Here is a 26,659-nt window from a genome sequence, read left to right on the forward strand (position 1 = left end):
TCCAGACCACGTTTCAGGCCTACAAAGGAACATTGCTATTCTGAGGGAATGCACAGCTGTTGTCAACTTCACCTGTCACACTGTCAATACACACACTTGACACCTCAACGTACAGTGTGTACCCACTTCTCACCACAAGCAGCGATATTTTCAATGATTTGAAGCAGTGCTCGTTTCTATTCTCCCTTTCCTTCCTTCCCTTCCTGTCTTCTTCTCACTTACAGGGAGTGTTTATGTTCCTCCCCTGGTGAGTCTTAAATATGTCTCCATTTCTTTAAGGGGGTAACTGCTTTCTCAGCAGGCTTACAACATCTCCCACATTTCCCCTGCACCACCTCCGTCTCTCTGTCCCCGCCCTCGCTATCCTATCTATGACATTTCTCACAGACATTTACTGGGAGACCTTTCCAGACCTTTCTCTGCGAGGCCTCTCACAGTGGCTGCATGCTGCTTTCCACACAGTACATGAAGATCATCAGGGAATTAAACTCACAAACTGCCACCATATTCTCTAAAGGAGCTATCAGCCATCTCAGCACTTCTGCACTGCTCTCCCCCTCCTCTCCTCCACCTCCTCCTCTCTTTTGCTCCACTCCACACTCCCTTTATCTTCTAGATCACAGGCTTTTTAAGAGACGGTAGATCCCACAGGTCTTGCTACTAACAGGTACAAATATGCTCTTTTTTTGTGTTACAAGGCTAGGTTACCTCTCTCTGTATGTGTGAGTATGTTGGTAGACATGGGTGTGTTAGAACTTGCATCATCCACCGGTAACGTAAACAATCACGTCGATATACATCATCTCCTCTATGTTTACACACCTAAAGAGTGTATCTTAATGTTTTTATGTATTCAGATCTGTCATATTAGTTAGTTAGTTAGTTAGTGTGTGTGTGTGTGTGTGTGTGTGTGTGTGTGTGTGTGTGTGTGTGTGTGTGTGTGTGTGTGTGTGTGTGTGTGTGTGTGTGTGTGTGTGTCTGTGTGTTCATTCACATCTCCCTTTGTCTGGATTTAATTGAGTGTATAGTGCCGTAATGTTATGTGTTGATGTGCAGTTGCCTGTGTGTGTGTGTGTGCATGTGTATGTGTGTGTTTATCCTGGTAAGGTGACATGGCTCTTCTGTCTACTGCCTGTTTCCCTGGAGACTGATTGCAAGAAAGCATCGCTCTGACAGGGAGAGACCACCAAGGCTAACTCATTACAACACACTCACACACACACACACACACACACACACACGCACACACGCACACACACATACACCTTCATAGGCATTACATGTAGTGAGTGAATTATCACTACATGAGTAATGTGATGGTAATTGACATGTATTTGATCTCACATCTGTGTGTCAATAAGGGTGAGGTGGGGACAGTTGGGGAAAACCCTCATCTAGATATTACCTGGTTTTGTGTGTGTGTGTGTGTGTGTGTGTGTGTGTGTGTGTGTGTGTGTGTGTGTGTGCGCGCGCGTGTGTGTGTGTGTGTGTGTGTGTGTGTGTGTGAGACTGCTGATTGAACTAAAGAAGCTCAAAAAAGCTCATTATCTCCACATGCTGTCCACCAAGCCACTGATCAATACACACCAATCACACACTTATGCACAGCTGGACAAAAAGAAGGAAGAAGGGTTACACACACACTTAAGACATACACACACAAACACGCAAATATACACAGTATATGTCAGGGATAGTATCCAGCAAGTTGTACACTCCACATCAAAGGCCACCAATGTCAAGCTAACATTCATTCAAAACTATTGGTTAATTTGGATGTCCAGAATCATCATAACAAACTGATTTAGGATTACATTTGTGAGGTTGATACTATGCAGCTATTGTTTGTGGTTTTAAAGAAAGTTGCATGTTGTTATGCTGTTTCTTGAAGAACAACAGTTTGTCCGTTGGCCCATGCCTTTTTGACGTTTACATATTTTGACTTGTCATAGTGGGAAAAGCTCAGGTGTTATTATTAACAGTAATTATGGCTCTGTTCTCTTCAAGTGTCCCACTAAGCCACAACAGTGTGACAGTGAACCAGCACACAATATAATTCAGTCATTGTTGATTTGAGTATTACCACCTGTTTTTTATTTTTTTTATTTTACCTGTATTTAACCAGGAAAAGACTCATTGAGATTAAAAATCTCTTTTTCAAGAGTGTCCTGGCCAAGACAGGCAGCAGTACAACCATACATATAATACATACAAACACAAAATACACAAAAATACCAAAAACATAAAACAACTGACACAGAAAATCTTTCAAAGTCAAGAAGGAAAAGATCCTGGGAACGAAGATTGTAAGTCCCGGTACTATTTACACTGATATAGGTCAGAAGGTAGGATGGAAGGAGACCTAAAATAGCCTTGTATAAGAGGTATGCCAGTGTTGAAGTCTCTGTGTTGATAGAGAAGGCCATCCAATACATTTATACAGATTACAATGGTGAGAGAGGGCTTTCATACCAGTGATGAACCTCAGAGAACCATGGTATACAGTGTCCAGTGAATGTAAACTTTGAGACGAAGCATGCATATATAAAACATCACCATAGTCAAGTACAGACATAAAAGTGGCAGCGACCAGCCTCTTTCTAGATTCGAACGAAAGGCAGGATTGATTCTAAAATAAAATCCTAATTTAAGTTTTAGTCTTTTTGCTAGCTGCTGAATGTGAAGGGTAAAAGAAAGAGATTCATCAATTAAAATGTGCTTGTACCTGTACACTGTGATGACAACATTTTGGCTAGGTGCTCTGCTCACCTGCTGTTCATCAAGAACTAGTTTAAACTAGGGGTTGACGTATAGACTGTATAAGTGGAGCCAAAACATCTTAATCACCCCCTGGTGGTTGGCTGCAGTATAGGTCATAAATCCCACCCCCTCCATCTAAGCGGGCATATAACATGGGCCAAACTAAAAAAATCACATCAAATTTTATTTTCCAGAGATGGTTTCTGTCATTTTAGGTATTTCTTATCACGCTGATTGTTCATTTTTCTGATTAGTTCAGTTTTTATTAGTTATTCAATGCTGTAAATAGGGATGAACGTCATGATTGACAGTTGGGATTGACTCGGGTGGGTATAGTCGGGGCGCAAACTCTGGCTCCAAAATTACAAGATGGCAGCACCCATACCCAGGATATTTAGGATATTTGTCTTGTTATTCAGTTCAATACAACAACCAAAGGAGCTCTTTCTCTCTCTTTGTCGTGAGGTTGCCACCCTCTTTTCTAGTGCCACAAGTTGTAGTGTGTTTAATAGAAGTGTGTGTGCATCAGCTGTCCACATGCAAGTCTGCAGCTGTCCATGTCCCTGTTGAAGTATGAACAAACCTTAAGCCTTGTTGCTTTATCTAGAGTTTGATACAGGTGCATTCATTTAGAACGCCATCAGATGTGTCTAGTTACTAGAAATGAATGGACCCCTGCCAGCCAATTAGAAGAGAGAGTTAAATAAGCCAAAATAAACAGAAGGCAAGCATGTAGGCACATACGTCTCTCTGTCACAGTCGAGTCATTTACTATATAGGCAAAGTAAGTGAAGTGGAAACAGGCGAAAACAAAATGCTCTTGACAGTGTGATGGGCAGAACAGGGGGAAAAAACCGAGCATCCAACAGACGGCTTGAGGTAAATGCAGCGAGAGAGGTGAGAGAGAGATAGGAAGTAAACTCCAAGCAAATCACATTTCAGCTCACCAGTCTGACTGTGTTCAAACAGATACATACAATGCTGAAATACAAGTCTGCATTTTTTTCATTAGCACAACAGTGTTGGCTTCCTTTGCACCCAGATCGCTTCAGTGAGTACAAATGAGATGTTAGCAGAGGAGAGACAGACCAAGACAGGGAAAGAGTGTGAGCAAATAAAGACCAAAAGACAGCTAGAGCTTTGAGCCAGCCGTAGGGAAATCAAAAGGGAGAAAAAGCTGCGGGTAGTTTTACATGTGGTATGCGGGCCCTAACCACTGATATGGAGCGAACAAACGAGCAACACTAACACGATGCTTTCCAGTGCGTGTGGGATGTCTATATGTGGTTGTGTGTGTAAGGCACCAAATCAGTCTTCCATCTCAGAGGTGTGTAGTTTAATCTATATAAGGAGGATGTGCGTGTGTGTGTGACGTGCGTCTGTGTGTGTGTGTGTGTGTGTGTGTGTGTGTGTGTGTGTGTGTGTGTGTGTGTGTGTGTGTGGGCCTGTGTGGGGGGGGGGGGTGTGCGTGTGTGTGTGGGTGCTAGTTTGTGTGTTTGGTTGTGTGCGTGTGGCGTGTGGTTTTTTGTGCGTGGCTGATACAATACCATTACCGAGCGTGATGCATCGTTGCTGAGAACCAAGACCAACGAACAACCGTAACACACTAACACACTGAAACTGCCGCACAATACGCTAAAAGAACCCAAAATACATTGCATTCCCGCATAAAACATCACAAGGAAAAGGCGGAGTTTCTGTTTGTATTGTTTGTAAAATTCACGAGGACACGGAAGAAAGCAGCATAATTGTAATTCCTACCTGCAGCACACCCACCATTCCTCAAAAAACAATGGCTGAAACCTGCTTAACAATTATTCTAGCACACCCACAAATTCTAAAAACTTCACAATATTCCAGAACCCATCTTAAGCAGGAAACAACCGTTACAGCTCCTTTATGTAACCCCTTAGCTGTTTTGTTTCGTCTATGTAGTGTTAGAAGTACAGTAAGCGTAGAGGCACAAAACTGATACAAATAATGCTGGTTGTCTATATGTGCGTGCATTCTGTATTACGTATATGATAACTAGTTTGCTGTCTGGAATGTGGGAAGGGTTAAGAACCACTGAAGCGCTACGAGTTGTTTACGGGGTAGATCGCCCCGTTGCCTGGCTCTGATTATAGTTCGCGACCAGACAAGCAGAGGATTTAGGGCTTGGCTGCAGTGATATTGACAGGTGGAATACTTCCTTTCTACTTCTGTAAATGTTAGTTGTTATTGTCTATGCTGAAGCAGTGCTGCTATGGTACACATGCCATTTTAGCAGTGGAGAGAGAACATAGTGGAACTCGCTCCAAGTTGAAACTAGTTGAGACTAGTGACAGAATGTGGACTATCATGAGTGTGGGATCTTTCATTGATGTTTTTTTGTCATTATACTTTGAATACTAAAACAACCATCATAGCAAATTTGACCTGAAATGTGTATTATGTTTGTGCTGCATGTTTCTAAAGGTGTATGTGTAAATTTTCTCTCTACAGAGCTCCATGTATTCTCTGGCCCTGAAGTGTCTGATCAGCCTGTCCACAGTCATACTGTTGGGCCTCATCATAGCCTACCATGCACGGGAAGTTCAGGTAAAACACATTAACATGCATCCACGGGCAGACGTACTTACATACTAACACAAATGATCTCATAGACAGGTGTTTAACGTTTTGGTACTCGAGAGTTAGAGATACCACTCTCATGTCTTTGAGTAAAGCCCCTGACACACCAACCCGACGGCCGACCGTTGGCAGAAAAGGCAGTTGGACTGATCAGTCGGCTCCCTGAGGTCCAAAAAGTGCCTCAGAACACATCGAAGCGACGCCGACTTGAGAGTATGTTCTGCGCGTGCATGAGACGTAATATGACTCCATAACAGCAGGCGCCGCTAATCTGTATTGTCGCCCAAAAAATGAAAACCGGCAGCTGATTGGACGAAGGCGTCACGTGGGTCTGGCTGCTCCCGGATTTTTCAACCGGGCATAATGGCGGCTTCGTTCGGAATACAATCTCATATTTTACGAAGATAGTTCACCGAAACATGTTTCTGAAAACATTTTAAACGAGAAATAGGCCATGCAGTTGCTGAATCTGTCTTCATTTCAGATCGACAAAGGTCAGTTTAAAAGATTTTCATCAGACTTTTCACTGACCTCGCCAGACTGTACGACGACCGATTATCGGGTTGGTGTGTCAGGGCCTTTAAGTGGAGCTAGAGGTGGGAGGTGATTAGCTCAGCTTAGCGTAAAGACTGAAAGCAAGGGGGTACAGCTAACCTAGCTCTGTCTAAACATGACAAAATCTTCCCATCAGCACCTGTAAAGCTAATTATATCTTGTTTGTTTAAGTCATAGTTTGCTATAAAGTATAGTTAAAGTGTTCAAACAGCAATTTGTGGTTGCATGAAGGGTTATGTTCAGGACTATTTCAAGACAAAGTCCCTGCAGCTGGCCAAGAAATAATTAACGAAATAGTTAACACACTGTAAAACCCCAGATTTTCTCTAATTAGTGAGCTTTAGAGGTGCTAGGCAGACGTTGTTACTTTTGGACAGACTAGCTGTTTTCCTGTCTTTATGCTAAGCTAAGCTAACCAGCTGTTGAATGTAGCTTCATATTTAGTGCACAGATATGAGAGTGGTATTGATCTTGTCTTTGGGAAATAAACATATTTCCCAAAATAGGGACTACTTCTTTAATGCCTTTACCTTTTTGTTTAAGATTGTTTTTCTCCAAATATAAGCAGAGGCACATCTGAGCTCTGTCCACAGTGTACACATTATGTTGTCGTCTCTCAGGCTCCCGAGATAGACCAAGGGACCCAGATGTGTGTCCAGCCAATTAATGACTTTAATGAGGGTCTTGGTAAGATCAACGAAACAGTTTGCGTGGCTTTGCATCAAATAGATATGCACTGAATGTTAAATACACACTCAGCCAAAATCAACCCTGTCATTCAATAGATGCACACATAAACATACAAACACACACACACACATGGCACACAAACACACATAGCCTGAACCTCTTGTAGGGCTGAAACAATCAATCAGAAATGCTTTCATGCTTCTTGATATCAGTTTTGCTGTTTGTCATTTCACTAATATAACGGTACCACAGCCATTGGGGTTTCACCTGAAGCCATCTGGAATCAATGCACATTGACTATTAATGGGAGCCTTGTGGGAATTGGACCCAATGAGTGCCCCACACTAGCTATTACTGCCACCAGCTAAACCACGGAGCAACACATATTAGTTTAATGCTGTGGCTTTTTTTCATTTCCATCACAGCTTAGATGTTGCTGGAAATGTCTATTACAGTTCCAGCGGGTCTGTGATGGAGATTCTGATGCATTCTGCTCTATATAATAGTTCTCGCTCTCCATCTGTGAATCAATAACTAAATGGCCATTGCTTATTCACTGTCATACACAGGGGCTGATAGACTGCAATAAGTCTGTAATAGGCAGCTGTTGTGAATTAAGATTTACAGCGATACGTGTGTTTGCGTATATGGTTTAGCATTCATTGATAAAAGAGCCTTCGTTTCTGCTCACACATTTGATGTCACATTCACATACAGAGTCAGTCATCCTCCCACGCACACTGTGGCTGCCACACGTGACAGTGGCAGCCACAGTGTGCGTAATATCAACAGTAGAAGAAAAGATTGATACTGTAAGGCCGGCAGAGAGAAACAATTGTCTGCTGTTAATCCCTTTGAGAAATCATCTCTTTTGATTAAATTAAGTTAGGAGTTTAGGGAGGAGTGCCATGATGGTAGGCTATAGGAGGGAATCACAAGGTGAGTGAAATAATCTTTTGATTAAACCCCAAATCACTTTTTAGAACTAGAAGGGCACCCCAAAAGCACAGACCTTTGCCAAGGCATGCCCTATCTTGCAATGTTAACGTTCCGAATTGAGGAGGCGTTCACATACATTTTTCCAGTGGGCAACTAATTTTTCCTATTTTTCCAACACCACACAAATGCAGCACAAATGCCATATCTCGCAAGTCGTGTTACACTCCATGTAATGATTGTAAGTCCAATATTTACTCTCTTTCAGCTCAGTTTTTGGTCTCTACCAACTTCTACTGAGGGAAACATCTGGCTCTTTAGCTGCTAAAATGCTCCACTATGTTCACCAGCTAGTCACTAACTGTGTCTGTCTGCTTCTAGGCCGGTAGAATACATTAGGTTTTAGAGATTTTTTGAAAACAACAGCTGCAATGTTTGCTAACTAGCAAGCGACTTGCTACTCAGCTTGTTGCTATGTGCACAAGCTACATTAGCAAGTAGCTTGCTAGTTAGCAAAACTACAAAAGTGACAGAGTGATTTATTCGCTGCCCATCAGTCTTAGCCGTTGTAAGCAGTGGTAAACAGCTAGCTGGCCCCAAATTACTCTAACAACTTTAAAGCTAACTAATTAACACATTATATCATGTTTTTTCACCCTTACATTATGAGATATGTAAAAGCAACAGTTTGTGGTTGTAGGGGGAGTTAGCCTTCATCTATAGGCTATTTTTTTCTATTTTTTTAGTACAACAGTGCAGTGAGAGTGTGCAGCATCCCAAAGCGCAAGCTTTCATATAGCTGAACCATACACGTTTTATTACACGCAAGTTATTTAGTACCTGCCCGCTGGCTCTGAGCCTGTTTGCTTATTTACATGAGCAGCATAAGAAGTGCCAGTTTGTCTCTGTAACAGATACACACCAGGAGAAGTAATGCTGTGCGAAATGAAAGGCATTGTTCAATAAAGATCTCATTCTCAGATTATGACACACTCTGCTGGAGCATTTTGCCCAGCATATAACAGGATATTACACACACACACACACACACACACATACATTTGCACAGAAGGTTGGAGAGGCAGAGATCAGAATGATGTTATCGGGTTTAGCTGGCATTTATACCACCTTTCTCTCTCTCACGCTGATCTCCATTTTTCTCTCCCTCCTCATATCTTTTATCTCACAATACGTTTTGTTTACCACCATCATTGTGCTTCTCTTTTTCTTTCTTTTATCTTTCTTTCTCCTCCTGCTTCTTCGTCATTATCAGATTACATATGTCTCCCTATCTCCTCCACTGGGCCTCAATTCAATTTTGTTGTTGAGTTTTACATCCTTTCTTCCTGACTTCCTGCTTTCTTACTCAGCATTCACTTTCTCACCTTTTACACTTCTCTTGTTATACTTTAACACTCACCTGCTTTTTTCACCCTCTAAAGACTCTAAAAGCCCTTTCCATTCATCTCTTACATCTTTCCTCTCTGCCTTCCTCTTTTGGAGTTTCTCTCCTCTACCTCCTCTCTCTTCGTCTTCACTGTCTCTTCTAATTTGTCACAGGACAACCCAAAAGTGCTCAGCATGAAATAAGGAAAAACAAGACTGTGGTGATTTTTACAGTAATCATCACATATTACAAATGTTTCCCTTATTCACTGCCATCATAGAAAAATAATTTGAGTTCTTGTTAACTAGTTACAGTAATTATCTTGTTATTGAGTAGAGATAACTGTTCTCCGTATAAAGCAAATGGGAGCATGCTATAGCCGACATGAACGTGCAGCAAAAGTGTGTGAATTGAAGGTTTTTATTACAGTCAAAAATGATAGGGAGCTGACATGAGAACTTTTTGATTTGGAGTGAGAACATTGTAGTTTTGTGTTGTGCTTAGTCAGCTTAGCTACATTGACACTCATGGTTTTGTTTCTATATTTAATCCAGCAAACTGGAAAGTTAAAATCCTGGCCAAAAAGTAAAACAATTGCAAACTTGAACAAAAAAATGCTGGTGTTGTAACTTGAGTTTAGTTTACTGTATGTTTAGATTCAATTAGTGGATTACAAATTACCACATGCCAAATTCTCTAAATCCTTTTACAGTGAGATATACACAAATGTTAGATTTTCACAGTAGTCAGTCATGTTCCAACATTATTCTGGAATGGCTTCTGATTCTTACCATATTTTATTAAGTGTGTCATGTTCTCTCAGTTGTTCTCACATACTTCTTAAAACAAACTAATCCCAACAATCTTCCGTGAACTTGCACAAAATGCAGCTGGTGTTCTGACTGGATAAAAAACACACACACAAACACAATTTCTTTTTTTTTTTATTTAACCTTTATTTATCCAGGTAAGTCGATTGAAAACAAATTCTCATTTGCAACGACGACCTGTCACATTCACACAGTTACACATTCATACCTGGAAGCTGCCCAGTACAACCACAGTCTGATCTGCTGGCAAATGAGCAGCACCACTGGAGCGGTTGGAGTTAAGGGCCTTGCTCAAGGGCACCTCAGTGGAGGGTCTGGGGATTGAACCACCACCACTGTGATCATCATCATCATCATCATCATCATCATCATCATCTATTTGCTTATTATTTTAGAAGATGTTTTATTTTAACTAATCAGTGTTGCCACACGGGTGAGTTTGAGACCCTTTACCCAATACCAACTGTAAAATATATATATACAGGGGTTAAATTGGTATTTGTTATGTGGGGGGGGCTCTCCCTAGGAAAATAATGTCTCATTTGAGTGTCTCAAATGAGACAGTTTTGTGCAAAGAAATGGAGAAATCGAATCTTACACATGATATGTGCAAAACTGCAAGGTTAAGAGCCTATACTTTGCATTGTTGTAGTATCAACAAGTATTAGGGCATTTAACATTTACATTACTGTTAATCAGTCATCACTTGATTACACATTGTATTACCTTGTTATGATATAAGAAGTGACCTCATCCAATGTGCCAAACATAATGTGCCACATGAAGAGACAGTGCAGCATATGACAGTAGCAACAACTGAGAAGATTTGGGTCTGTGATGACCAGGTCCACCTCACACAAACTTCCTTCTCCCATTCTCTCTCTTTACTACCACACACACACACACACGCACATGCGCGCGCGCATGCACGGCACCGAGTGGGGCTCTCCAAAGCTAGGAGGCGAGCCGGGCCCTGCCGCGGGAGGGACACAGCGAGGACCGGTTCAATGGCTTGGTCAGCGACATGAACTCGTAGCGGCCGTTGGAGCTTCCGAGCCCCGGGATACCACCGCTGTGAACGGGGTTTTTAGCTTTCGGAGAAGGCATTTTATCTGTTAATTATACCGACGTAGACACTTCGGTGTTATTGTTGACCCGCAGTGGTGAATTCCAGTTCTGTGCGGGTTTGTGTTCTGATTGTTCTCATCTCCGCTCCGCCAAGACAAAATAGACATGCCATTTCAAAAATCTTTAATTTATTGTCAGAAATATCATGTTTTCAAAAGCATCACTTTCATAAAATTTTATGTGACACATATGCAAGCAGGCACATCCGGACAAATTGGGCTGAGCCCACTGTAGCCTATATATATATTGGGCTGAGCCCACTGTAGCCTATATATATATATATATATATATATATATATATATATATATATATATATATATATATATATATATGTTATATGATGTGTGTGTGTGTGTGTATATATGTATGTGTATATATATATATATATATATATATATATAAAACCACACACACACACACACACACACACATTTTGGGGAGTCAATTACATTTTTTTACAATTCTATTCAATACAATCCTGATAGATGAATTACAGATATTTTTTTTCTTCATTGATAGAACAAATATTCCCAATATTCTGCCAACTATGATCAGCCTACAGCAGTTTTATATGTTCAAAAAGCAGTGCTCGTAATACACTAATCCAAGACCTGATATTACAATAAGACTTCACTAAAATGCTGGTTTAGTTTACTGTATGTTTAGTTAATGTATGTTAGTATAGGCCACAGCTTAAAGTTGAAAAATATTGAACATTTTAGATACTTAGAATGTTTGATCCAAGAATGTACTTCTTCGTTCCTTTTCCTCTGTGAGAGAAATACGCCTTTCTTTATCCTGATAATGTCTTGAACCTTGGCGAAAGTGTACACTTCTCAAGTGCTTGTTCAGGTGGTTATTGGTGTGTCATTGCTGGTATTTCCAGCTCCACTGTGCAATTTGCATAAAAGCACAAGATTGGACCGCAAGTGGCCATCATTCCCCACTGGCTCTGCCTAGGAGAAAAAGTTATGACATTTAATCTGACAGCAGTCTGAAAATAATAACTCCAGCTCTTAACAGTTTGTTCCTACACATCTACAAATGTACTCCTGCACAGTTAAGATGTGTGCAGCATGACTTTGCAATAAAGCTACAGTTGGTAACTTTTATGAAAATAAAAATAAATTGCTAAATTTGCTGAAACTGTCTAAACTATATCCTGAGAGTAGTACATGAGACAGATAATCTGTTTAAAAAAAATAATAAAAAATCATGCTCCTCTGCCTCCTCCTAGTGCTCCTAATGGCATTTGCAAGATTCCATCGCTCCAGAAGGAAAACAACCAATCAGAGCCGAGGAGTCTCTAACGCAGGTCAATCATTGCTCGTTAACTCCAATTAAACTGTAAAACTAGGCAGCCCTGATCAAATATGACTCTGTTTCTGCATTGCTTATTTCTCACCTCAAATGTTTTCAGAAACAAAATTTTACAGAAGCTGTATAATGAGAACGTTTGCTCCGGCCGGTCCGGCGGTGCTTGGTTTTGGCACGATCGTTTTCAGCCGGGTCCCATCTTAAGTATTTTTTTATAAGTAGTAATTTTAAGATTTCTTTAGAAAAAAATTTGTTGCACATATTTAACTAAACTCATTTTGTCCTTATAGGGGAACTTCTGTTTACAGGTGTTAAGGGAGATTATGTGAAAAAGTTATTATTATTATATTGCCTCAGGTGATGTCACTTGAGTCAGCAGTGGCTGGGGCTGAAGACGAGTAAGTTTGAAATCAAAAACAAATCTGGGGCTGTGGAGTTAGAAAGAAGTGAGTCCAGCCCTCTGTAGCTCCTCATCTAAATGCTACTCAATACATATGCATAACACACCCAAATCTAGGACTAAACTGTCGGTTCTCAAGTTGCATTGTGGGTAATGTAGGTGCCAGGCTTTGTGTAATGCAAATCCGTGATTTGTAGCTACAAATCACGAGCTACATCCAGCCGCAGGCTCTATCAATGAGACTCGCGGACAAGCGGCGTTTATTTCCCCAATCGTTTGTTTAAATAACTCAACACATTATAATTACACACATTATAAGATTAACTGGAACTGTGGTAAGAGATTGCTGGCGTAACAAGTTGTTGCAGGCCCTGAAGCTCTGTCAGAGCAGCGGCGTTTCGTTGTCCATTATCCCAAAAGACGGTGACTTTGCGCGGGTACGGAGTGCTGTGGGCTGCCAGCCGTGACGGAGCTCCATCTACCTCACAGCAGGCCGGGGTCTGTGAAGGAAGGCAGGCCAGGCGGCGAGGCAGCAACACAGGCAGCACCGGCCGCTGAACTCCGACACACAGTCGGACAAAATTTGCAATTAGCCATCCATTTTCGTAAAACGGCCCATATTTGAGCTTTACATAGTTGATTTCTCGCATAAAAAAGTTTCAGAAGTGAATTTTGTAATGGAATAGCAGAGATCTGCGCGAACTAGATTCAGAAGACTACCTGATCTCAGGTCAGTTGTGTAGCCTATGTAAATGTTGGGGCCTGACCGGTCTCTTAATACATCCATGGGCGTGACAAAGTTGCAGGTCTTGGGAGGTTGACGTCAACTTCCAGCTTTGTTGAGATTCGCCCGTTTTCAGCGGCAGTTTCAAAATATGAGATTTTCATAGTAAAGGGGTGTCAAAAGGATTTTGAGCTTATATGTATGTCATATTTACTAACCGAACTGTCGTTATTCAACTATGACAGGGTAAAATCAGTTTTGCATTCTATCACCCCTTTAAATAAATCAGTTTTTGTCCTTAATGATACACCCACAAGTGTTTTGAGACTGAGAAAAAACCCTTAACCAGACAAGATACATTATCTTGTACATTATTTCTTGTCATAATTGTTTCTCAGGTCATATTAATTTATAGCACTTTTGACACCCTTCCTTTTCCCCTTTCCTTTGGTTTTTGCTTAAGATTTTAAAACCAATTGCAGTGGTTACGAGCAAGATTGTATTAACTTGAACAGTGTTACCTTTGTAACAATACAATATTCCTGCTGGACTGTGACAGATCATTCAGCATTGTACCTACCTACCTTCGGAAACTGTCTGAGAATTGTCTTGCAAGCATAAATTTTAGGCAAGAAATTGAGAAATTTCAACCCTGTAAACCCCCGAGCATTTCTTAATTCTATTTACATATTTCACTCAATTCACACAATACTGTCTGGTTAGCCTATTATGCTCTTTAATTATCATACTAAAAGGACAGTAGGACCCAATGACTGTGTAAATGCAGTCAAAAATATATTTACAGATTTTGTTAGTTTTTGTTTGTAATTTTGCAACTCAGGGCCTTACTGGGTTACGGAGGAAACCTTTTTACGCCCTGCTGCCTGGGTCACTGGACACTGATCTGCTTATTGAAATGAGCACTGAATAAGAGTGAGATAGATAGCTCCTTAATGCTGCAACATCAACATAAATCAGTATTGTGTGATTTTGTAATTATGGTTTCATCAACGCACGTTCTTTTATTTTTTATTTTTTACTACTGAGTTTATCCTTGCTTTTTGTGTACTTCTTTGTAAGATCGCTTCGCCGATTCTTTGTTAGTGTGTTTAGACAACAGATAACAGATGGAGACTATTATCGTACAGATATTATTAGAACTTGAGCAGAGATTGTTATCACCACCATAAACTCAGGAGACATTTTAAGAGAGCTGTGATTGACTGTCCAATCTGTGCAACCGCACACCATTAGTTTGTGTTAACATTGTACCCAAGATGAATGACATTGGTCAGGAATAATGCAGACTGAGGATTGAAATATCATGGATCTAGCCAATGATGAACCAAGAAAAACACTCTCAAAGACAGCGGTTATTATAAACCACAGTTTCCGAGTGGTCCTTTGGTTACCATTTAGCCAAAACCAGGCTAAATATTTGCTTAAAAAACTATCTGCAAATGTATCTTTCATGTGTTTCATGTAGCATGCAGGGATGTCCATGTATGCGTGTTCATGTATTTGATGCTCTGGCCTGTTGTGTGACTCATTAATCTGCCAGCTCACCACTGGCCTTCTCTTCATTTCTTCACACATAGAGGCACGCACATTTTACATTTTCACTTTAGCTCATAATCCTGCAAGAAATTTACACTTGAAAGACAAAAATGGAATTGTTGTTGAAATTAATCAAATAGAAACTCTAAGAGAGTGTGTGTGAGAAAGGGATATTTCTCCAGTCCATTAGTGCACTTCAAGCATTGGTAAACTATGTTATTCAGTTACTTTTGGAGGATTTTAGAAGCAGTCCATTGATCAAGAAGACACCAGCTTGGCACTCTCAGCCACTCAAAGCCAGACAGATGGTATTAGGAAAATAAAATGAGCTGTATTTTTAAAGTGAAACTGCAATTCTGAGATGTCTAAAACTTGGACGGTCATTTCATGATGTCATGTTCTACAGATTCTGCATTAAGTGCATCTGCCCTGGGAACTATAATGGAAGAGACGATGCCAGTGAGGTAAACCACAGTGTCCTCCTCAGACTGTAGACGTGAAAGAAGAATTTCACCCACTTACAGTATTTCAAAGAAATGTTAATATATCGGATGCCATGTCTTGCTAGCCTCTGGCAATTTTTAGTAACACAGTTTGTTTTTCACATTTGCACTCAATAAAGGAGATTCCACATCTCAAGACACCACTGGTGGAATCCTCTCTTCACTCTCTCCCAGTTTCTGTTTTTCCACTTTCTAGTGGAAAACTAGGCAACGTAGCTCATGCACGCACAGAAACCGTGAACCCTTCTTCATCTCTTAACACTTCCTTTTCACTTCCACAACACCCTTTCTCCTTCCTTTCCTCTGTTGTCTGTGTAGAAACAGCCACGGGGGCGTTCCCTCAGAGCTGCTATTACAGTCAAGGAAAGTGTGTTACCCTCTCTGCATATTCATGTATATCTGAGTGGTGAATCTGTGCTTGTGTGTTTGGCTCACCCCAGTTATTTTCTGCCTGTTCCAGGGATTTCCATGCTGTAGCCCAGACATTTCCCAGAGGTGTGACTATGCGTGTAAAAGTATGCATGCATGCTTTACAGTGTTCTTCAGTGATTAGGGCCGTCTCCAGACTATGATTTAGTCTCCCTCCCTCTGTGTGAAATGCCAACTTGAGGCTGATTTGCCTGCGTCTACCTCTTTTTGAGAGTCTGTGCTGCATTTGACAGGACCGTCTGGATGCGTGTATGCATGTGTGTGTGCAAAATTGCCTCTGCATGTCTCGCTTGCTCGCTTGGCAGAGTCTGGCCAGCACTGTGTCTGGTTCTGTGATGAGAGGCATCTGCAATCAGGGACTTAACACGATTACCAAGGTACGATGGCCGCAGGGGCACTGGAAGGGGATCGAGGCATGGGAGGATGGATGGATGGACGGCTTAAGAGGAAAGATGGAGGGGTGACAAATTCATCAGGCAGGCTGCAGATGTAGCAGTGGGGGGTGCTTGAGGTAGAGAGGCTCCTTTTAAACCTCACACCTTCACCTTTGAAGAGACCTCAGCCTATATTTGTGGCTGTCATTTTCACACATTTCTCCTTTGTTCTTTTTTGCCTCCATTCTCTCCCACTGGCCTGCTTTTTTGTTTTTCTCTTATTTTGCCCTCCTTCTGTCCAGTCTGCTTTCTGTTGCCTTTCTTTGTCCCTTGCCCTCTGCCCTGTGATGCCATGTTTTGTTAAAACTAAGGAAATAACAGAATTATTTTGTTTATTTTTCCCTGTGGGCCTGTTCTTTATGTTCCAGTTTATTTAGCTTAGCTGTTCCCTGACCTCCCTCCCTTTTTCTCTCCTGATAGAGTTGACAGTTGGTGTTTAAACTCCCCTCACACACACACACACACACACACACACATACTGTACATAGACCATCTCTACCTACTTTCCCTCTTCCTAACCCCTCCTCCCTCATTCCCCCCCTCATTCAGTCCTGGTCATGTAGGGGCAGTGGCACTCACTCACTCCCATTGACAGATTACTTTCCTAATGGGATTTAATTATTTATCCCTTCCTCATAGCGATTTAGCCAGGAAAAGACCGACAGCAGGAGCATGAGGGAGGACAGGACAGGAGGGGACGGGAGGGTGGAGGGAAGAGGAAGGGAGAGCCATTCCTCCATTGGCAAGAAACTGGATCACCTCTGTTTTGATTTGGGGAGATGTCAGTCAGAGAGAGGAGGAAGGGTAGTGAGGGATGTTGGAAGGAGGAAAAACAGGGCGGTAGTCAGAAAAAAAGAGAAAGACGGGGCTGAATGAAGGATGAATGATGACTGGTTTGCAGACAAAAGCAATGTTCTGAAAGTGTGAATAAATATACATGAAGTCTGGTGCACTACTCTACAGCTTAAGCAAGCACACACACGCTGCAACTTATTTTTATCACCTTACCTTGACTTGCAATCATTCCCTGGAGACTTACCATAACTACTACATGTCTAACTCCAATCCTAAACTTAACTATATCCATAAAACAAGTCGTAACCCTAAAATTCAGTGGTTTATTTTATGAGAACCAGATTTTTGTCCCCAAATTGTAGATAAGATTAAACAACCTGTCTGTGCCTCGCTTTCTCACACACACACACACACACACCTCTACATGTTATTCCCTGTATCTCCTTTTTCTTTCTTCCTGCCTTGTCTCTCACTGCGTTTCTCTCTTTTTGACTCCCCTTTTTTTTTTTCTCGCTGGGGATCCTAATTAAGCTTGGCTGCTCTTTGATGTTGTCGCCTTGGCAACAGTCACCATGACGAGGCTGGGTCTGCACACTCTCTCTTTCTCAAACTCACTCAGGCATACACAAATACACACAAGTACAGTACACACACACACGCACGCTCACAGAAATCATGAAAGAATACAGGCAGCGTTTGACCCTTGGTTCAGATGATAGCTTACACGATGACACAGCCGTGTTCGTAGGCTACATATGTCGGCAAGCACACGTTAGCTACATGTGTCCACACGCATGTTACAACAGCAGAACAAGGGAAACACATGCATCATGCTGAGCTAGATATACATACAACAGATGAAATAATGCAGTGTGTTTTCAAAGGTAGTTGAGGAAGTGGCTTCAGTCTGCCTTCCTCGTGACAGCGATGATACAGAGCAGTTGGCTGTCATGACGTTTGACTTGTTATTGTAGTTTTTTGTTTTCCTAAATAAATGTTTGTGTGGGCTAAAAGCCCTTGAAATGAATCATGTGGTAAAGAGCAATTGTTAGCAGGTGAGTGCCTCATCTCTCACTGGCCACAGCCTATCTTTTTATGAACTATATTTATGTCTCTATGTCTTTAACGTTTTCTGTCCACTGCAAGAATTTTACTATGAAGACATTTTGTTCATTATTAAGTCCTAAAAAAATTATTTTCTTTTAATAATGAAAAAAGTGCAATTGCCCTGCTAAATTGCGAGATTTAAAGCTGTTTCCAATGTAAATCAATGCCTCAAGAATATTGTACAATCAAGTGCAATTCTTCATGATTTCACTGAAGCATTAGTCTATATTTTGTTTACGGACATAAATGTCTAGAAATTCATGTTTTCAATTCAAAAGTTATTTGTGCTGGAAACAGGTTATAAATTTTATATTCTGCACTTGAAAAACAGTATTTGCAGTATCCTCCTTTCCCTGATATTTCCCCGTTCCTATCTCTGTCTCTTCATTTCCTCTGCACTTCATCTCTTTCCAGCGCCTTCTCCTCTCATCAACCACCACTACCTTCCCCACCCTCAAGTTCCTGTCAGCACCGTCTGGAGGAGGGCCCCTATAATGAAACCTTGCTCTTACCACTTCCTTATAACAACTGCTTTGGCGACAATTTCAAGAGTAACCATAGCAATTACAAATGAAAAACATCAACATACAGAGAGGGAAAACTGCAATTAAAGTAACATTGTTAGGCACGTGCTCATGACATTGGCAGAAATACTTAAAAAAATATATAACAACAAATATTATGGGAGCCGTTTCAGATGACTTTGGTTTAGTTTTAGCCAAAGCACTGAATAGATTACTGATTAGATGGATGGTGTTTTACATCTCAGGAAAGAGACATTTACTCTAAATTGCTGCTCGTTTCTTTAATCATCACATCAGTCAGCTGTACTGATGAATAAACTGTGCCAGCAGAGGATCATGATGAAAAGTCTTCACAGCTACACATTAAAACAAGTGTAACTCCTTTCTCCTTTTAACTCTCCTCATGTCCTTCCTGTTCCCGCAGCTGTTTGTCATCGACAACGGCGCTGACGACTGGCGCTATGACCAGACACGTATAACAGGCCGAGGCTGACCTGGACATGGTGCTGAGCGTGCCCATGTTCCTGCGCCTCTACCTCATCGCCAGAGTCATGCTTCTGCACAGCAAACTCTTCACCGACGCCTCCTCCAGGAGTATAGGTGCCCTAAATAAGGTCAGAAGGGTTTTGTGCTTGCATGGGTGTGTGTATGTGCAGTATGCATTCAAAGAGTGTGGCTTTTCAAAGCTTTTGCCAGAGAGAGGTGAGGGCAGGGCTGGACTGGCCATCTGGCATACCGGGCATTTTCCCGGTGGGCCGACCCACTTTTGGGCCGAATCGCCGATATAAATAGGCCGTTTTTTTAATTTAAAAAAAAACATATTTGGCCGTGCCGGCCCATAAAGAACTCACAGCTGCCCATTGGTTAATTTTCTTTTTTGGCACTGGCCTGACCCAATCAAATCCAGGAACCCCCTTCCCCACTCCGTGCCACAAGCGATATTTTTTTCCCCACTATGGCCACGCCAAGACCCGCCCTTCAATAGCATTCACACACTACTATTGGCCAGGCATCCATGCTTACATGTACAGGTCCTATCCCCTGACCAATCCCCTGACCCTAACCTTAACCACTCGAGGTGAAATGCCTAACCCCAACCAATCGAGCTGCTTCGTAGGGCGGTTCTTGGCGTAGCCATAGTGGGATTCGTAATTTTGCGACAGGGCCATGGGAGCAAGTGAGGAAAAGATGGAAGAGAGAGTGGATGACGATGTGGTAAGGAGTAGGCTCCTTAGGGCCTCTCAGGAAGAGAGGGAGGCTGTGTGTGCGTGTGCGTTTGTGTCGGCGCTTATGTGCGCCTCACGTCATAACGACAACAAGCAGTTTGGCTGTAACATTAAAGTTAACGGCTGTCAGGTTCGGCCCAAAAGTGGGTCGGCCCACCGGGAAATGCCCGGTATGCCAGATGGCATGAACGCAGAACACTAGGCAACTCACATAATAGAATGCACGCATATTTTAAGAGGACTGTCTGCAGGGAATGTGTCTGACCAGTCACGGTGGGTGTGGGCCGCCGGGGCCAAAAATGCCAGGGCCAATTTTTTGTCCCAGTCCAGCCCTGGGTAAAGGGGTTGTAAAGGTATTAAGGTCAAGAGCTCTCTCCTTAGAATTAAATCAGTATCCGCCTTGTCCCTTTCATTCTTGGCCTCTATCTCTCCAACTATCTCAAGTCCCTCCTTCCGCTCTGCCCTTATAGTCACCCTGTTTCTTTTCATCTACCAGTTCAAATGCCTTTCCTCTCCTTTTGTCATCGCTGTACATGAAGACTTAGATGTAAGCTGTGTTGGATCTTTCCTAATACAATAGGAGATGGGAGCGTGAAATGAGAACAAGATATTGTGTACGGCTCAAATGGGGCATGAAAAGAAAGGACTCAAATGAGACTGCAATACGAGTGCGGAGAAATTTGTACAAGCCATGCAATAAATGATAGGTGCCACGTTTGTAATGACTTTAAACGATAAGCATTGTAAAATCAGGAAGTAGGGATGTAGTGTGTGGTGGAAATATGGAAACTAAAAAGAGGAGGAGAGGAGGACGGAAGGAGAGATGGAGTAGATTTTAGATGGGTAATTTATCAGGTTGCGAGTGTATCTGTGATGGCACTATCCTGACCCTCAGGCAATTGTGACAGTGAGAGGAGGTGAAGCTGCCATTGAAGTGCAGCTCTAACATGACAACTCATTTATCAGCTGCTTAACCCTTCCCTGGGCTCAACTGTTGCTCTCAGATCATCCATCTGCCAGAAGTTGATGACAAATGAGCCACAGATAAAAACTACACTGAAATAGGCCAATTACTCAAAGACACTGTATAGCTTGACCCGAGTCAGAGGGCGCGCCACGTTCTTGACTCCAATTACAGTGGAGATTCTCAGAGTGTTGCTGCTATCAAAAGCTATTCAGAAGACTAATTAGTAAAACACCAAGTCTGTGTGGGAAATGGTGTACAGGATGAGGATTCAGAGCTACGCAATACTAACCCATGAAAAAATTGTATTACAATGTATTATATCAGCTCTGCTATACTGAGTGTGTGTGTGTGTGTGTGTGTGTGTGTGTGTGTGTGTGTGTGTGTGTGTGTGTGTGTGTGTGTGTGTGTGTGTGTGTGTGTGTGTGTGTGTGTGTGTGTGTGTGTATTGCAGGTGCATTTCAACACACGGTTTGTAATGAAAACCCTCATGACTATCTGCCCCGGGACGGTGCTGCTGGTCTTCAGCATCTCTCTGTGGATCATCGCTGCCTGGACCGTACGAGTTTGCGAGAGGTCAGTAACAGAGCTGGTTCGTTTGGGTGTGTTGTGTGTTATCGTGTGTGTGTGTGCATGAGTCTGTGATTGGATGAGGGATTCAACTGAGCAATTAAATTCAATTGGCAGGAAATATAATCTGGGACATGTGTGAAACATAATCCATCTTTAGACATCAGTTTATGAGGCTTTCTCACCAGTTGTACATCTAATTTGATCCAGGCGATGGAGTTGTTACTTCGTTTGTCCAGTTTGTCTTATAGATCCCCCCCCCACACACACACACACCCCATTCAGCATTTATAAGCAGTATCTAAATACTTCATTTTGTTACAGCAAACTGTATTGTAATTTTAAGTAGATATAAGGACATTTATGTTTGATAATTTGTCAACAACTATACATTCTCCTATGACGCATATGTAACTGGTGTATAAACACAATAATGAATGATTGATAATACAGTATAACATATCCGAAATCACAGTGCAGTAAACTATATATAAACTAACACACATGAACAAATCCCCACAGCGCGTTACTTCGCTTTTTTAACTGTTTATACACATGTTCAAATAATTTACAGGCAAGTTTAAAACTGTTTATGAATGTATTTAGAACATGTTAAGCTTGAAGGTTCATTCTTGACCTTAACACTCTGTTGTTATTTTACGCATCGAACACACACACAGGTCCGAAATACACACACATTCAAACAGGACCTATACACATGCATTAATGGGGAGATGTCAGAGCGAGGAGGCTGCCCATGGACAGGTGCCCCCGAGCAGTTAGGGGTTTGCACCTTCTCCAGCTACCAGTCCACACTCTGTATTTGGTCCGTATGGGGACTTGAACTTACTGCGACCCTCCGGTTTCCAAGCCAAGTCTCCACGGACTGATCGTCTGCCACGCCAAATAGTAGTTTGACAAAGATTTCTTAAAGGAATAGTTTGACAATTTGGGAAAGCAAAGATCTAGATGGTCTGGTTTTTACCACTGTTATGTCTGGCTGGTAAATATCAGAATCAGAATTAGAAAAGGATTTATTGCCAAGTAAGTAACACTTACAAGGAAGTTGCCTTGGTAGATGGTGCATACATAAATATAAACATATTAAAAGGAAATAAACAATACATGTAAAAGAAACGGCAACATAAATAAACAATATGTACAATATAACTTCTCAACAATAAGAATTGAAGGCGTCATGGTTTAGTGCAGGATGTGCAAAGATGTTGATGAATGTGCAAAAAGTTCAGGAGATATAGTTTGTGCAATGTACAAATGTACAGGTGTAGTTGTGGTGTAAGGTTTTAGTCCTGATGGACCGCATCCTGCTGCCAAAGGGGCAGTCACTATCTTTCCTGCCCGCTTCAGCGTCCTGGGTGCATACAGGTCCTGTAGAGATGGGAGATTACAGCCAATCACCTTCTCAGCGGAGCAGATGATACGCTGCAGTCTGCCCTTGTCCTTAGCAGTGGCAGCAGCGTACCAGATGGTGATGGAGCAGGAGAGGATGGACTCAATTATGGCAGTGTAGAAGTGCACCAGCATAGTCTATGACAAGTTGAACTTCTTCAGCTGCTGCAGGAAGTACATCCTCTGCTGGGCTTTTTTGATGTTCAGCTCCCACTTGAGGTCGTGGGAGATGAGTCAGAGACGTGTTTCCCCAGCTTCACGTACTGGTTTCTGTCAGACAGGAAGTCTGTGATCCACATGTAGGTGGAGTCGGGCACGTGCAGCTTGGACAGCTTGTCCTGCAGCAGGGCCGGAAGAATGGTATTGAAAGCAGAGCTGAAGTCCACAAACAGGATCCTGGCGTAGGTTCCTGAGTAGGCAACGTCCAGGAGTGGATCGGTGAGGGTTTTGAGGTGGGACAGAACAAGGTGTTTAAAAGACTTCATAACCACAGAGGTCAGGGCGATGGGTCTGTTGTCATTTAGTCCTGTGATCTGTGATGATACAAAGCTACAGTTAGCATCCGGTTAGCTTAGCTTAGCATAAAGACTGAAAACAGGGGGAAACAGCTTGTATTGATAAGATGTTGTTACCTGTCGTCATAGCCAGACTAGCTGTTTCCACCTGTTTCTAGTCTTAATGCTAAGCTAAGCTAACCCGCCACTGTCTGTAACTTTATATTAACCAGATAGATATGATAGTGGTATCAATATTCTCTATCTAAGTCCAAGAAAATCAATAAGCTCATTTCCCAAAAAGTTTAAACATTGCTTAAAGGTGAAATATGCTTTTTTTGGTATTTTCTGTCATATCTATAATGTTATAATGTCGGATTTTCATGTTAAACGTGGCCAAAGCTTAAAATATGATGAGGTAAACGTATTTATCCCGTTAATCCCCTAAAACATTAAGATTTCCCACTGTTCTGAACGCTCTGGTTTTTTCTTCTCTGGGCTCTGTGTCATGTAACATTGAGCCAGCCTTCTCCAGCCTTATATGATTGGTCATCTGTTCCAGGTATTCAGGACTGGAGTGTTTTTTTATTTTTTTTATTTACGCTACTGTGGTGTTAACATTGTTCGCCATGTAGCTACATGCTAATGGCAGAGACATTAGAAAGTGCTGCTATATTCTATTACTGTGCACTGCTAACTAACTTATAGTAGTTGCATGCTAACGCCAGGGAAATCTGTGATCTTGGCTGCCACTGTTGTTAATTTCTCCCCACTTTCGGGTCACATTACTGTTGCAACATGTCCAGTTGGGTAGTATTTTGTTCAGAAGCCTTAAAGAGACAGGCGCTCCAACAGAGCATCTCAGACATAGGGTGAATACATGCGCAGCAGCCATGGGCAGTATGAGAAAAAGAAAGTGTTTTTTGAACATTAAAGCATGTAAACATGTTCTATCTAGTACAAATACAAACTACAAGTATGAACTTGAAAATGCTATATAATAGATCACCTTCAACTCAACATCCTACATTTCTCTCAGGCCTTTCAGCTGCTTATCATGACCTTCATCTGTGGATGATGTTTGCTCAGTTGTCATAGAGAGTGAGAAATTATTTATATATATTATATGTTATTTAATGAATACATGCTTCATTATTCATTTATCTTCATTTTGTAAATAAATGTAATAAACAAATACATTGTATCTCATAATTACAGTTGTATATATAAATCATTCATTCATCATTTATTGTTTAAGTTCCATTACAATTACAAATGCTTCACAGGAAGATTAATAGTTGCTGACAAGTACACTAATAAATACTTAAAAATGTACTACACAACTATATGATAACGTTTTATAAATTGTTTATTAATTGTTTTACTGCTTATAAATGCTAAATAGGGGGTTAAACTGAAATGTTCCCATCCTTTTAACACCTTGCAAAGCATGTTTAGTATTTTTTTCTGGGGTTTATGTCCTGAATGTTTTTTTACATACGCAGGTAGACAAATACATACTGTACTTAAATAGGCCTACTTAAAAGCTGCACTATATGGTTGTGATTTATTTGACATTAAATGAATCCAACAGACAGATGCTCAAATATGAAATGACTAATGACACTGTTTTACAATGAATGATTTAATGTTATTGATGTAACGTCAAGTGGAATGCAAAAAGTGGCCATCTCTTTCGATGAGTTTAAACGCTTTTGGAGATAATCATGGAAATATGGGAAAATGTCAGTTGGTCAATAAGCGTGATTAGATGCATCATTGCCCGGCTGCTGGGAAGCCGTTTTTTGGTCTACATCCAAGTTAAATTGGCATTTCCTCTCCTCTCCAAACCAAATTATTCGAGAAAAAAATACCAAATAAAACTCAATTGAACTGCCTCAAACAAGGTGCACATTTTGGTTTGGTTGCTATGGCAACAGTGCTGGAATCATGGCGGCAAGAGCTCCTGTTTATGTGTTGTGTTCTGTGTCAGGCAATTTTTTTTTAGGTTTGACGCCCACATTTGCAGACATGACCAGTGGGCCAGTTATGTTGTTTGTTTGTTTTTATTTATATATTTTACTATTGACTGACTTCATCCTGTAAACACTGACGGTGTTTCGTTTTAGGTATCATGATGCCCAGGACGTGACCAGTAACTTCCTGGGAGCCATGTGGCTTATCTCCATCACTTTCTTGTCCATCGGCTATGGAGACATGGTTCCTCACACCTACTGTGGCAAAGGGGTCTGTCTGCTCACAGGAATCATGGTCAGTACCCCCACCCCCCCCCCTCCCTCCCTATCTCTATCAGTCTCTCATACTCTCCCTTCCCTTGGCGCTGTCCTTGCTTCGTTCACAGGTCAGCAGATTAGAGAGCATTCTGTCATATGTGAGAGAAATTCTGCCATTTGTGTAATTTGGGCAATCCTCCTTGAATTACCATGCATCTGTGCTGTGTGTTTTGAGGGTGTAGGCGTGCAAACAAGAGCATGTTAGGTGTGTGTGTGTGCGTGTGTGTGTGTGTGTGTGCGCGTGTGTGTGTGTGTGTGTGTGTGCGTGTGTGTGTGTTATTCCCTTGTCTGTCCTCATTGCATAATGAAGGTCCAACCTTTCAGTGTGTCCTCCCACTCTCTCTCTCACTCTCTCTCTCTCTCTTGTTCCATCTCTCTCTTTCTATTTATCCCTCTGTCTCTCTTTTCCTCTCTGTCCGTCTCTCCTTCCCTGAGGCCACGTGCTTATTTCTATCTACCGTCCATCTGTTAGTATCAGTGTTTAGGCTGTTGACTGCTCCTCTATTTGCATTACTTCACAGGTGTTCTTCCCACCTCAAAGTATTATTTTATTTTTGTCTTTCCTGCTTTTGTTCTGTCTTTGTCTCATTTCTGTTTTGTCTCACTGGCCTGTTCTTCATAATTTCTAGCATCCTTTTGTTAAGACAACAACCACAAGTTTTTGGAAATTGGTCAACTCATTTAGTAATTTGACACTATTAATTTTTTCGATGCTATCACGTTAGCATACACTGTTCTGAATAATTGGAGAAAATTAGTGTCATATCAAATGCAAGAAAATTAGATTTCTTTTAATAGCTCTACAGCTAAATGTCAAGTAAATTAAAATTAAGTATGCTAAATATGGTGGCTTTCGCTGATTCTTTATAAGGGCATGAAAGACAAAATAGGAATTTAAAATGTGATAATAATATGTTCCCTGGAATATTTCCCTCATAGGACACAGTGTGCCACATTGTATGTTGCCAAAGGGGAGAGTACATTGATGAGCATTGAGTAATAGACGACTGT

At 41.5% G+C, this 26,659-nt stretch overlaps 1 protein-coding gene across 1 annotated transcript in view; it reads left to right on the forward strand.

Annotated features, from left to right (window-relative positions):
- Window positions 1–26,659, forward strand: part of kcnn3 (potassium intermediate/small conductance calcium-activated channel, subfamily N, member 3) — a 50,816-nt gene that overhangs the window by 6,725 nt on the left and 17,432 nt on the right. The window contains 5 exon segments of the mRNA XM_039805206.1: window positions 5,245–5,340; window positions 19,115–19,167; window positions 19,169–19,304; window positions 21,335–21,456; window positions 25,484–25,625. Of these exon segments, the coding sequence (XP_039661140.1) occupies window positions 5,245–5,340; window positions 19,115–19,167; window positions 19,169–19,304; window positions 21,335–21,456; window positions 25,484–25,625 (549 nt within the window).

This window comes from Perca fluviatilis, chromosome 7 (assembly GCF_010015445.1).
Source record: "Perca fluviatilis chromosome 7, GENO_Pfluv_1.0, whole genome shotgun sequence".
Taxonomy (NCBI): Eukaryota; Metazoa; Chordata; class Actinopteri; order Perciformes; family Percidae; genus Perca; species Perca fluviatilis.